The 13,668-nt window shown below is 40.0% G+C and overlaps 1 protein-coding gene across 1 annotated transcript in view; it reads left to right on the plus strand.

The window, feature by feature from the left end:
- The window catches only part of LOC101849882 (lipase maturation factor 1), a 17,420-nt gene extending 4,062 nt beyond the window's left edge, over positions 1–13,358 (plus strand). Inside the window, exons 4-14 of the mRNA XM_005108404.3 lie at positions 793–995; positions 2,677–2,786; positions 3,315–3,325; positions 4,248–4,396; positions 5,287–5,352; positions 5,951–6,118; positions 6,827–7,010; positions 7,987–8,140; positions 8,890–9,073; positions 11,228–11,340; positions 12,646–13,358. Of these exons, the coding sequence (XP_005108461.1) occupies positions 793–995; positions 2,677–2,786; positions 3,315–3,325; positions 4,248–4,396; positions 5,287–5,352; positions 5,951–6,118; positions 6,827–7,010; positions 7,987–8,140; positions 8,890–9,073; positions 11,228–11,340; positions 12,646–12,832 (1,529 nt within the window). The 3' untranslated portion in view covers positions 12,833–13,358. The remainder of the gene's footprint in view (positions 1–792; positions 996–2,676; positions 2,787–3,314; positions 3,326–4,247; positions 4,397–5,286; positions 5,353–5,950; positions 6,119–6,826; positions 7,011–7,986; positions 8,141–8,889; positions 9,074–11,227; positions 11,341–12,645) is intronic.
- The last annotated feature ends 310 nt before the right edge of the window (positions 13,359–13,668 follow it).

Genomic DNA, 13,668 nt, shown 5'->3' on the forward strand with positions numbered 1-13,668 from the left:
CTTTTTGTTACACACACACACGCACACACACACACACACACACACACACACACACACACACACACATACACATACACACACAGAGACACACGCACACACTATCCCCCAGGGCGGTGCCACTGACTGAAGTGTCTTTAGGCCATTCCCAAAGTGGGGACATTAGTACATGTTCTTATGCACAGTAGACTTATAAACTGTAAATGGGCTGATTCATCAATGTAATGTCACGCTCATAACTGTGCCTGAACTACAACAGGGAACTGCTGCTTTTTCTTTCCTAATCCTTACTATCGTCATCTTTCCTCTACTTCTTTTGTATGTTTGTCACACTCTTGTGACCCGCTATTTCCAGGTGCCTTGATAGTCGAAATAGACTTTGTGCTGTTGAAGCTAGAGAGGTGAGCAGAGTAAATCTGATTCCCTGTAACCACTGTAAGGACTTCTCTGTTGACGTCCACCCTTTGGAGCTCATATGACCTTATGCAGTTGCGAGCGCCGTAAAACCTCTACTAAAAACTAAACTAAATACTCTCTCACACACACACACACACACACAGGTTTTTTTCCCATTTCTAAATCTCCTTCATAAACTGTGTTATTCTACCTGATTCCCTGTAAGGACTTCTCTGTTGACATCCACCCCTTGGCGCTCATATGACCTTATGCAGTTGCGAGCGCCGTAAAACCTCTACTAAAAACTAAACTAAATGACCATGATTGTGTCAATATGCTTTTGTTCGCTGAAAAAATCAAAGAAGCAGACAAACAGCAGTAGTTCTTTCTCCCCCACAGTTGTGGCATATCTGGTCAGCCTGTTTCAGAACCATCAGCTTCTGGGGAAAGATGGCCTCCTTCCAGCCAACACCTACCTAGCAGACGTGAAGCGCCGTGTTCAGCTGTCCAGCCCATGGTCTCTCGTCTCCGCGGTGCCCACTTTGTTGTGGTTTGTTGACAACTCGCAGGACCTGAGCCACTGGTTCGATGTCATAGCTTGGGTCAGTGCTGGATGGGACAGTTATTTTTCTTCAGTGTCACTACTTGTGTCTTCTTTGGATTTTCGATAGGGTTTGTTGGTGGGTGCTGTGGTTTGATTTGCTTCTGTTACTCCATGCCAGTGTTCCTCAGGGATGTAGTTTTTCCGTTTTGTTTTGGGGGTCTTTTTCAGTTATTTTCACAAGCTAGCAATTATTATTCTGAGAATGTACTGTCTGTTGGACCTCATATAGCTGTGTCTATTAAGTGTCTTTTTATTTGAAAATACAACTTGGTAAATGTTCAGGTATATTCTCAAAATCCCATTTGCATCCCTGGTTCCTGTTGTCCTGCTCAGCTCCTCATAACATGAGTCCTATGTCCTGCTAACTCATTTGTTTTTCAGACGGTAAAATACCTGGCTACAATACAAGTGACCTATCATTCAAATCTGTGTCTGAATGTTTAGTGTCTGTGCATCAACACTGCTCCTCTAGAGATGGCCATCTCTTTGGAAACCTCAGACCTCTCAAATAACCTCTGTGAAATTTGTGTCAAGAGGGGCTTCAAACTTATGCTCAAATTTTGCAGCTGATGGTCATGCCTTTTGCTTGTTGTTTACCTCTTAAGGGTCATTATCTAGTTTTAATTCTTAAGGGGAGGAGCGACCCTTGATTTTGCAGATTTTGAGTCAGGCTATGCAAATTTTATATTAGCTGATTTTTTAACATCAACCAGTTTTTTGTCTAAAAATAGTATGGAGACAATTGAGAAAGTCTTTATTCTCCTCTTAAATTGCCTTTAAAAACATGAGGATGGGTTAATATTGTGAATTTTCACAGTAATTGTCGTTTTTGGCAAAATGTAATTTTTTTGCTTTTTTTCCCTACTCCTTCCTTAGCTTTCTTCCTTTTGACATGACACTTTCAGGAAACGTAGATGGCAAGGCTGCCATCAGTGTAACGGATAGATATTTGTGAAAAAAATAACTCTTTTCCATTGGCAAACGATTACGCAACCTAAATTGTTTTTAAAGTTTTTTATACTTTGGGAAAATTCTTATATTTTTTTTCTTTTCCACTTCTTGAAAAAAACTTACTGTTACTCTGATAGGATCTGGTTCAGGTATACTCTTACCAAATTTGGTCAAATTTGGTCAGTAAATAAGAAAACCTTAGGGATTTTAAATTCGTTGTTTATTTTCAAGATGGCGGTCGTTTCCATAGCAACTGCTGTAGCTGTGCCAAAATAAAATTGTGTATCAAGAGATTTTACTATGCCTAACTTATATGTGTACTTAGATTTGATCTCAGGCAGCTAACATAGAAAATGATCCTCAAGGGTAGCTCCTCCCGTTAATGCTTTATTGAATTTATTCTATTTATACATGGTGTTTTTGTTTCTTTTTCACCGTTTTATAAGTGTCCGATTCCCTTTGATGTAACATCACATAGAGCAGTACTTGGCAACCTAGGTGATGTCACCCACTAGTGGACAATTGGTCATTTTGGTGGGCAGTGGGGCTCATCCAGCTAGGGGCAGGTATTATTTAATGCCTTGTTTAAAAATACTCTTAGGTGGGCAGTACGAAAAGGTGCCCCTCTTCAAGGTGGCAAAAGTGGGCACTGGCTACAGAAATGCTGCCAATCACTGACTTAAAGTTTTAAACAGAGTCATGTAACTCTGACATTTCTTGTTCTCCAGACTGGGCTGAGCATCGCTGTCTTCATGATGATCACAGGAGCGGGGAACTGGCCCCTCCTATTAACCCAGTGGCTTCTCTATCACTCTCTGGTCAACGTAGGACAAAGGTGGTAAGTCTCAAGCAGTCCTACTTAGCTGGGACCACTCTTCCATTGTTCAAATATGTTTTGGTTTTTTTAAATACCTTTCAAGAAGAGAACAAGCCTTAACTTTTTTCTTGCAAATTTGGCATATTCAGAGAAATTTTCACTTCGACAGAATTTATCCACAGCCTTTCCTGATGTGTGACTGTCCTAGCAAAAATGTTGATGTCACTCAATGTTCTATATTCACCTTTTCCTATGCAAAACAAGCAAAAAAGGGACAAAGGCTGATTGGCTTGGTGGAAAAAGTAATTGGACTGAACTGACGGAAGAGCATCTGAATGGTATTGTTGAGAAATTAATCAGCTTGTTATAATGACATGTTTTGTATTGGTATCATAACATATGGAGCTGTCTCTGACATGTAAACTTTTTATGAGTTGATTCTGTTGTATTAGTCAACTTTTCAAGCACCTACAAATGCTGCACTTTTTACTTTCATCTTTTCAGACTTTACAAGTGCCTGTTTTAATTTTGGCTTTTTTTTTGTTTCAGGTTCTCATTCGGTGAGTGTCGCTGCTTTTATCACTAACTGCGAGGGAGCTATACATTTTTTTGTTGTGTAAAGATCAAGTGGATGACCATAGGGCAGGAATGAAGGAGAGGAGCTTACAATTATTTTCCTTTTGTCTTTATATAGTCTTATCTTGTTAAGGAAATCTAATACAAATTAGCTTTCTGATATCCTGCTGATGTTTTTTGGGGACAGATGTTTGATTTGAAAGGAGTACTCAGGTGTTGTTTGCTACTTCTTTCCTATCAAACATCTGTCATCATTGTCTCTCCTTTTTCTTTTCTTTGTACGTTACTTTCTTGAAACACCTCTGTTCTTTGGCGCATATATGACCTGATCGTATTGCAAGTGGGGAAAACTCCTACTAAAACTAAGCTGATGAGCACAAGCTAAAGAAGAACTTGTCTAATACTTTGGTATGAGGAGACTTCTGTGTCAGTTGTCGATGGCAGGCTGTACATAGTACTTGAGAAATTTCCGAGATGGCCACCCTTTGTCGAGGAGAAAAACAGTTGTTTTTGGCAAGGGGGCAAATGGGAAGTATCGTTTGTACAGGTGATTGTCTTATCCAGGTGGCCATTAGAGTAGGTTCAACCGTATTTTGATGTGGTCAGAGTATCCCCTTACTGTCTTACTGAGAATAATAATAATAATAATAAATAGCATTTGTATAGCGCATACCCCTGCTGGACAGCAAACTCTATGCCTTTGCACTATTGAACACGGGAAACTAATAAGATTCGTTTTACAATTAATTTGGAGGTGTTTTTTGTACCCCCCCTCCCCCCACGAACCATTCCTCAAAGTTCCCTTAGGTGTTGAGGAGAAAATTTCCCTGTGCTGCTGTACTGTAGTGTAAGACTGTCTGTTTTTGTTGTTTTTTTTTTGGTTCCCCCCCCCCCCCCCCCTCCCAGGTTGGGAGAGTCAACTTCTGGAGACGGGCTTCCTCACCGTGTTCCTGTGTCCGATGCTGTCACTGTCCGCAGTGCCTAGAGCCACGCCCCCCTCCAGGGTCGTCATCTTTGCCTACCGCTGGCTCATATTTCGGATTATGCTGGGAGCAGTGAGTGTCTGTGTTCTGTTTTCTCCTTGTTGCTCTGGTGATTACATCAGGTCTGCCAAGTACTCAGATAAAATTGGAAGAACCCCGATAGGATTTGCATAAAATCCTTTTTTTTTTCTTGAAATCTGTTTTACATTGATCACAAGCAACTTATCATAAATAGCATGAAAATACACAGGTTTGTTTGTATTTATTTGCAATGTCTACGCAACTTAGAGTAAATGAAGTGAAAATGCACAACTTTATTTGCATCCATTTGCATGTATTTGCACTACACATTTATTTACCATGATTGGTTCATAACATAATCTAAATCTACAATGGTTCTGAAGACTCCATTTTTTTTTCCCACTAATTTCCACTTTTTAGGGGATGATTCTGAGGAAAGCTTCTTTCCCTGGTCATGGGGTTGTTGGCAATTCTGTTACAGCGTTGATCTAGTTTGCTCTGGTAGCTCTAAGGGTTTGTTTTGTTTTTTATTAAACTTGTCTAGGATCAAATGGTAGAAGCTCATGTACTGCCTGGTCAATAGCACCTTCGGTTTTTGGATTGAGCGAATTTGAAATCTTGATAAAAAGAAAAAAGTGGGGGTTTTTTTAACTTTTTAAGACATTTTTCAAATATATATTTTGGTGTATGTTTGAGGATGGAAACTGTGATGCAACAGTTTGTTACCTTAGTCAACAAAATAGACAAAGAAAGTTAAACTGAGAGAAACTTAATATATTTATGATGTGCTACAGTGTAAAACAGGGTCCTTGTTGAGCAGTAAGGCATCAGACTTGCTATAGAAAGATTGGGAGTTTGAAGCTCTGTTCCTTTTTGTCTTATCTTTACCAATCGTAATCTCCGCCCTGCGTATTTGTCATTTCTTACAATCTTATTCTCAGGGCCTGATAAAGATCAGGGGAGATAAATGCTGGAGAAATCTGACTTGTATGAACTATCATTATGAGGTAAGTTATCTCCCTTAGTGTGATATTTCTTAATCTTCCGTGCATTTTACGGTAAGCTGTCATATATTTTGTTTCGAAAAATGCATATTCTTGGTATTCTAGTATTGCTCCTAAGTACTTGTCGATGCTAAAGAAAAAGGATAAACTTTCAAGTCCTGATTTACCAATAATAATGAGAACGTAGCCCAAAAGTTGATTGGAGGCCTTTACCAAACATTTTTAACATTATTGTTGCAGGTCTGCTTTGAGAAGCTTGAATTAATAAAATTCAGAAAATTGTTTTGTGGAGGAGGATTTGAAAAGCTAGGATTTATTGAGTGCCGAAAAATGTGTGTGTGTGGATGAGGGTTGGAAAAGTGTGTGTGGGTGAGGGTTTGAAAAGCTGGGATATATGGAGAGCTGAAAAGTGTCTGTGGAGAAGGGTGACTTGGCCAATGCCCACCATTTTGACCTGCCATGTTGGTAGAGTCTTTTGTTTTGTGGTTTGGAATAAGTTGGTAGCTGTGTACATGTTTGAAAAGTTGGCAGCTATGTACGTACCTGCACTTCAGCCAAACAAACACCAAAGCCTCTAACAAGTCAGTCATGTTTTCTACAGACGCAGCCCGTGCCAAACCCGATGAGCTACTTCATGCACCAGTCTCCAGAATTTTTCCACAAGTTTGAAGTTCTGTCCAACCATTTTGTGGAGCTCCTAGCCCCGTTTTTCTTGCCGCTGACACGTCGATGGTGCATGCTGGGAGGAGCCATACAGATTTTGTTTCAGGTTCGTGCTTGTCTAGCTCTTGTTTGTTCTATTTATAGACTTTGAATCTGTCTCTTGCTCAAGCGAGACGTTGGTGGGTGCCTCTGTATAGTTTGTTTCTTCTCTCCATCAAAAATATCTATTTTCCTTATCTCTCCTCCTTCTTTTTTTAAAATGTTGCTGTCTTTTCTTTGTATTTTACTCTCTAGTAATACCGCTTATCTTTGGCACTAATATGACCTAATTACTGTAAAACCTCTTACTGAAACTAGAACTGACGTCAGTGGTGTAGCAGTTAAGTGCTTTACCGTCACACACAGCTGACTCGAGTTCGATTCTTGTGTCAGGACAAAGTTTTACTGAGAATCTCGGTCTTTATTCTGGAATATTGTATTCTTCTCAGCCTGGTTGGCCCTGACAGGCAGGGTTGGTAGCCCACCTTCTAGATATTTTAAATTGTGCCTGTGGAGGTGTAAAAACACCCAGATTAAACAATTTTTTTAAAAACCCATTTCTCCTAAAAAAATTTGTCATTTTCTCTTGAGATGTTTTCTTCTGTTCATAGACTTTGAGTGTGTCTCTTGTACAAGAAAACAAAAGCTGCAGTGACAAATCCTTCTCTGCCCCCCCCCCCCCACACACACACACCACACACACACACACACACACACACACACACACACACACACACACACACACACACACACACACACACACACACACACACAGGTGGTGTTGATCATCAGCGGGAACCTGAGTTTCCTCAACTGGCTGACCATCCTCCCGAGCCTAGCATGTTTTGACGACCTCAGCGTGGCCTGGATGTTTTCTTCCGGCCCCGGCTCCGCCAAGGCCAGAGTTGTGGATCTCAGAAGAAAAGAAAAAAGTGGAAGTGGCCCAGCACCAAGCTTATGTAGGAGTTTTTTAAATTTTGTTATTAAGTCCTTCTTATATGGAGACAGTAGTTTTCATGTGTAGCCGACATTGTGTAAGACGGTTACCCATTGCCAAGGAGAAAAGTAGCCATTTTATTCAGGCAGGTCGTCTCAAGCAGTGTCTTTATAATGTTTGTAAAACTACAAGTAAGAAATGGCCGTTTTTACAGGTGATTGTCTTATTTTTGCTTTATTCGTAAGTGTACTGTATTTTGATGCAGTAGGAAGAATTTTTGTCACGTTTTGCCTTCTGGACTCTTGACTTCTGATTTGTAGTATATCTGACTTAGGTCTAATTGTTCGTAGATTATCTTAAAGCAAAAGGGGAACTCTTACTTCGGCCGAAAATTTACTCGGGAGTCAAATATGTAGATTTTCAAGTGATGCCATTTTCTTCAAGCTTAATTAACCTGTCTTTTTATCGTTTCATACTAATAAATCGTACAAACTCAATCGATCAATTTGACGTTTCTATGTCCATGAGACTAAAATACAAGAAGTAACTAATTTTGCCAGCTCGCCTCACATTTTCCTTAGTTATGTCAGCCCTGTGCTTGATAAGTGTTGTTGGCATTATCAGCTGGGACAAGTATTCTCTGTTTATCAGCTGGGATAAGTATTCTCTGTTGATCAGCTGGGATAAGTATTCTCTGTTTATCAGCTGGGATAAGTGTTCTAGGTATTATCAGCTGGGATAAGTATTCTCTGTATATCAACTGGGATAAGTATAAGTATTCTCAGTATTATCAGCTGGGATAAGTATTCTCTGTTTATCAGCTGGGATAAAAAGTATTCTCTGTTTATCAGATGGGATAAGAAATATTCTCTGTTTATCAGCCGGGATAAGTAAGCCTATTCTCTGTTTATCAGCTGGGATAAGAAGTATTCTCTGTTTATCAGCTAAGTATTCTCCGTATTTTTATCAGCTGGGATAAGTATTCTCGGTGTTTTCAGCTAGGACAATCCGCTCGGTGTTCAACATCAGCCTGGCTGTTCTCATTGCCTACCTGAGTGTCCCCGTGGTGCAGAATCTGCTGTCTCCCCGCCAGGCCATGAACACATCCTTCGACCCGCTCAGACTCGTCAACACCTACGGGGCGTTCGGCAGGTACTGCAGTCTAAGGGAGTGGAACTAGTTCAGTCAAAATTGTCCAAAATGACCACCCTTTGTCTAGGAAAAAAAAGATTGTCTTATATACGTGATGCTCTTGGACAGTGTCATTATAAGTTTGTTTGTTGTTGGGGGTTTTTTGGAGGGGTGGGGGTTGTAAGAGTTTTACAGCACTTGCAACACAAATAGGTCATTTAAGTGACAAGGATTAGAAGTGTCATTAGAGAGTAACGTAACATAAAAAGAAAAAAAGGAGGAGAGACAAGAATAACAGATGTTTGATAGGAAAGAAGAAGCATACCACACCTGAACACTCGTCAACCACCCGTTGGCCACAGTTGAAGTCTACAGATTTAGTGAGTGTCCTTTTGGAAAGGTTTCAAATAAAAGTGATCGTGTTGAAGAGCAGCCTTGTGAAGATTGATGACATGAATGGAAAATATCTTGAGAAATGTTCCTAGTCTCACTGCTTGTGGGTCTGCTGCAATATTGCCGGAAACATGAAAACTTCATACTGTCTTGATCAATGTAATGTTAGTTAAATTGTAGGGAGAGGGAGTGAGAAGAGAAAGGGGGGGGGGGGGGGTTAGAGGTTAACAATTGAAACTCATTTTTTGGGGTATTTTTGTGAAAAGCATTGAGCTCTTTCCTAGTGGGAACATGCTAAATAAATGTACATCATTATTATTATTGTTGTGATTGTTATCATCAATCAAATGATTTAATATTTCTCAATTTTTTCTCAGTGTGACAAAGAAAAGGACGGAGGTGATCTTCCAAGGAACCAGCAGCTCTGACCCTAGTTCCCCCAGTGCAGTCTGGGAAGAGTACCAGTTTAAGTGTAAGCCGGGGGATGTTTATCGCCGGCCTTGCCTCATATCCCCATACCACTATCGGCTCGACTGGCTCATGTGGTTCGCTGCTTTCCAAGTGAGTCATTTTGTCACCAGCTGAGCTGTTTGCTTAACCTTATTACTGTCAGTGGTAAACTTGCATTTGTCAGGGGAAAGTCTAAGGAACGAGGGTGCACTTTAGATGTTAGAAATGAGTACATATGGTAGATACAAAGACCAGAAAACTATGTGTGAGGCAGCGTGGTGAAATCAGGCGCTTGTCAAAATAATGAAATTGAAGAAACTGGCATTTTTCTGCTAGTTTGGCAATTTTTATGGAATATTTGTTTTTTGGCTTAACACCATTGTTGTCAAATTAAAATCACATTTCTAGGTGAATTTTTGCTGAAAAACATTGATTAAGGGCACCAAAAAATGTAAATTTTCAGTTTCCACGGACTATCAAGCTATGAAAATAACCAAACTTTGACGGCCATTTTCTCACTAATTCTACCTTTGAAACCAAGCGACCCCACTATCTGAAATCTCAAATATCTTGACTTGTATTCAAATAGATGGGTATTTCTATCACTTTTAGCAAAACAACTACAGAAGTTTTTTAAGATGATACCAATAACTCCAAATACCCAAAATTTGACGAGCGCCTGATTCCACCACTTCATGACACATATAGGCCTATTTGGAAAGCTCTTTGAAAAAGCTATAACGTACACGAAAAAAATTTACGAGTTTGACATTTCTCCCCTAAAATCTGCCAGAAATCTCGGAAACTGCCGAAGACCCGACAAAGCCATTTTCTCTGACTTGCAGAGTTGCGGCTGCTGGCGGTTCTATAATAACAGACAATCTTCTTCATTCCTCTGGCTCAAAAAGAGTTCAAGTAACTACAGGAGGTCCTTCTTTTCAAAATAAGTGCACGCTCATTAACCCCTTCACTGCCGACTATGAGCTACATAGCTGTGCCGGGGAAAATTGCTTCAATTACTACAAGCATCACATAGAGCCCCTAAACCAGAAACTCAATTGAAATCATTATCATCACTGTTACAGTCATTCATAATTTCGTCTAGAACTTCTGCAGCTAAAAAGGAAAGTCAGTAAACTGGTCTATTGGATGCCACTGCGAAAAGCAAAAAAAAAAAAATGTAAACACAACTCAGAGCGTCAACACTTCACTTCTTCAGAACAATGACAATGACGCTCAGATTCACGGGAGACTACTGTATTATCAATGAGGATTAGTCGTGACACAGTTTTGTCCCTTTAAAGAGTGGAAAATTATACTAAAAATGACTTCATCATAGGCCCGCCGAATCAGCGGGCACATGGCACAGGGAAGCACTTCTTGACCCACTGAATCTGTGGGCCGGGGCAGTGAAGGGGTTAAGTGTTTACATTTTTGGGGTTCGTGTAGACTGGTTTTGGAAACTGCCAATTTTATCAGCAATAACAGTCTTGTGGCATAGAAACTGCTGATCTCATCGGCACTTGCCAGTAATAGGGTTAACCTCTTAATTGCTTTGACGTTTCCATCGTTTACTTCTGCAACTCGCACCCCATTGTCACCCCATTGTCACATGTGAGGCATGCTGACTCAATGAGTTACGTCTCACAATCTATGAATGGAGATGTCTCCTGAAAATTGACACAACAAACTTGTAGAGTTTCAGTAAATACCATTTATAAAAATCTTAACTTGTCTTTTATCTTTTTATATAATAGATTGTACAATCCAACAAATGAATTTGACTTATGTGTTTGTTATAATGGGGCTGAAATCTGAGAAGTAATTCATTTTGTCAGCATGCCTCACATTTATCGACGGACACCAATACTTGAGCTTACCGAATGGTGAAGGGAAAAATGATTGCCATAAATTGTTTTGCTCAAACAATCAACCTACTTTGCTCTTTTTCTCAATTATCTCTTTTGCTAAAACAATTTTTTAAAATTTTGATTGTTTTTAAAAATAATTTCTTTTGCTTAAAAACTATTAAACTTATTATGGTCTTCTTTATCTTCTTTTTAGCTAGAACAAAATACTCTTTGCTCTTTTTACCTGTCTTTCTTTCACAAAAACAATTAAACCCACTTTGCTCTTCCTGCTACATTATCTTCTTTTGCTAAAAATAATATTATTAACCTCAATTTGCTCTTTTTTCTATATTTTCTTTCGCCAAAACAATTAAACTCACTTTGTTCTTTTGTTTCTCTCTGTTGTTTTGATCAGACTTACCAGCAGAACCCGTGGTTGCTTCATCTGGCAGCAAAACTTCTAGTCAACGACGAAGGTGTGGAGTCTCTTATAGCCCACAACCCATTCCATAACAGAGACCCTCCAAAGTAAGTCGTAATGATGATAATAATGTAGATCATTTTTATAGCGGCTACCCCCACCTGCACACAAGTCAAAGGGCTTTAAAGAAATCCTAGTACAAATAACAATAACAGTAAACTCGTACTCACACACACACACCCACACACATACACTCACACACACACTCACACACTCACACACACACACACACACGCACATACATACATACACTCACACGTGCTTATTCACGCATGCATGCACGTGCTCACGAGCGCATGCACACACACACACATACACACACACACACACATACACACACACACACACATACACACACACACACACACACACACACACACACATACACACACACGCACACCCACGTGTGTATACCTCATTACGAGTGAGGACATACAAAAACATATTTCTTAGGGTTTGTGATCTTGAGGCGGATACTGTAGTCAAACCTGTCCTAACCAGTCACCCAATGTCCAGGAGAAGAGAGAGAGAGACTAGATGAAAAGTGTAAACGAGTGATCCTTTTGGACAGTGTCATTTCAATATGAGAGGCATCGTGGTGAAATCTGGCACTCATCAAATGAATGAAATCAAAGGAATTGGAATTTTTTTAGCCGAAGAGCAATTTTTTCAAATTTTTTTTATTTGGCTCAACACCTTTTATGTCTTTTAAAAACACATTCTTGTGTGGATTTAACTGAAAAACATTGATGAAAGACACAAAAAATGTATATTTTCAGTTTCCAAGGATTCTGAGGCTATGAAAGTTACCAAACTTTGATGGCCGTTTTCTCGCTAATTTTACCTTTGAAACCAGACGACCCTGACCTCCTTCAATCTCAAATATTTTTACTTCTATTCAACATAGATGGGTATTTTTTTTTTATCAAAAGGAAGGCAAATGGACAGGCTTTCAGATGATACCAATAACCCCATATGCCAAAAAAATTGACTAGCGCCTGATTCCACCACGTCGTGACACATATATATAGAAAAAACTCGGGAGGGGGAGGGGAAGGGGATAAGAAGGGGTCCATTGTACAGATGATTGTCTATAGTATAGCAGTTAGGTGCTTTGCTGTCACAGGCACGACACCCAAGTTTGATTCCCGAATAAGAAGAAAATTCTTATGAAGTATCTCACTCTTCCCTCTAGGATCTTGTAACCCTCTCAGCCCAGATTGGCCCTGATAGGCAGGATCAGAAACCTTCCCACTAATTGATGATCTAAATTGTGTCAATGGGGGGGTCATAAAAACACACCTATATGTAACAAATTTTGTCGATGTAACCCGGCCTTTCTTCTTTCCCAGATTTGTGAGAGCGGAACACTGCAAGTACAGCTTCACCAAGATCGGTTCGGCTGAGGCCAAGAGTGGAGCATGGTGGAAAAGAAAGTTGGTGGGTTTATATCTTCCCCCGGTCTCTTTGGACATGCTTGGGAAGCTCATCTCAGACATGGGCTGGCCGCAACCCAAGAGGAAAATGAGGAAGCTGTGATAAAATTGATGAGGCGTCTCTCTCGCAGCTATGCTACAGCTACATTTGGACAAGATATGTGTGTCTCAACAAGGTGGAATCGGGCGCTCATAATTTTTGGGAATCTGGAATTATTGGTATCACCTTTAAGTCTTATCATGTTTGAAGCTTGTTCCTTTGTCTTGAGTTTAATGGGAAAAAATAACCCTTCTGTCTTGAATACAAGTCGAAATATTTGGGATTGAAAGAGATAGGGTTGCCTGATGTCAGAGGTGAAACTAAGCGAGAAAATGGTGGCCAAAGTGTGGTGGCTTCCAAAGCTTAAATATCCCTGGGAACGGCAAAAAATTACATTTTTGGGGCCTTTAATCAGTGATTTTCTTTAAAAACCACACAATAATGTATTTTAAGTGGGCATTTCAGGAGCTGAGCCCAAAAGCAAATATTTGAGGAAAATTGCCCAACAGATTGAAAAATGTCGAATTCTTTGATTTCATTAGTTTGACGAGCACTTGATTTCACCACGATGCCACACATATGTTTTTTGGGGGGGTTTTTGTAAGGTTTTACAGCGCTCGCCACTGCATAAGGTCATATGAGCACCAAGGAGTGGTGGATGTCAATACAGAAGTCTAAACATGGAATCAGGCTTACTCTGCTCACCTCTCTAGTCTCAACAGCACAAAGTCTGCTTCGACTATCAAGGCACCCCAGAAAAAGCAGTTCACAAGAGAGTGACAAACATACAAAAGAAGTAGAGGAAAAATGACAATAGTAAGGATATGGAAAGAAAAAGCAGCAGTTCCTTCTATGTTGTTCCGGCACAGTATGAGCCTGACATTGATAAACCAGCCCAT

The sequence above is a fragment of the Aplysia californica genome, unplaced genomic scaffold, assembly GCF_000002075.1.
Source record: "Aplysia californica isolate F4 #8 unplaced genomic scaffold, AplCal3.0 scaffold00686, whole genome shotgun sequence".
NCBI classification, from domain to species: domain Eukaryota; kingdom Metazoa; phylum Mollusca; class Gastropoda; order Aplysiida; family Aplysiidae; genus Aplysia; species Aplysia californica.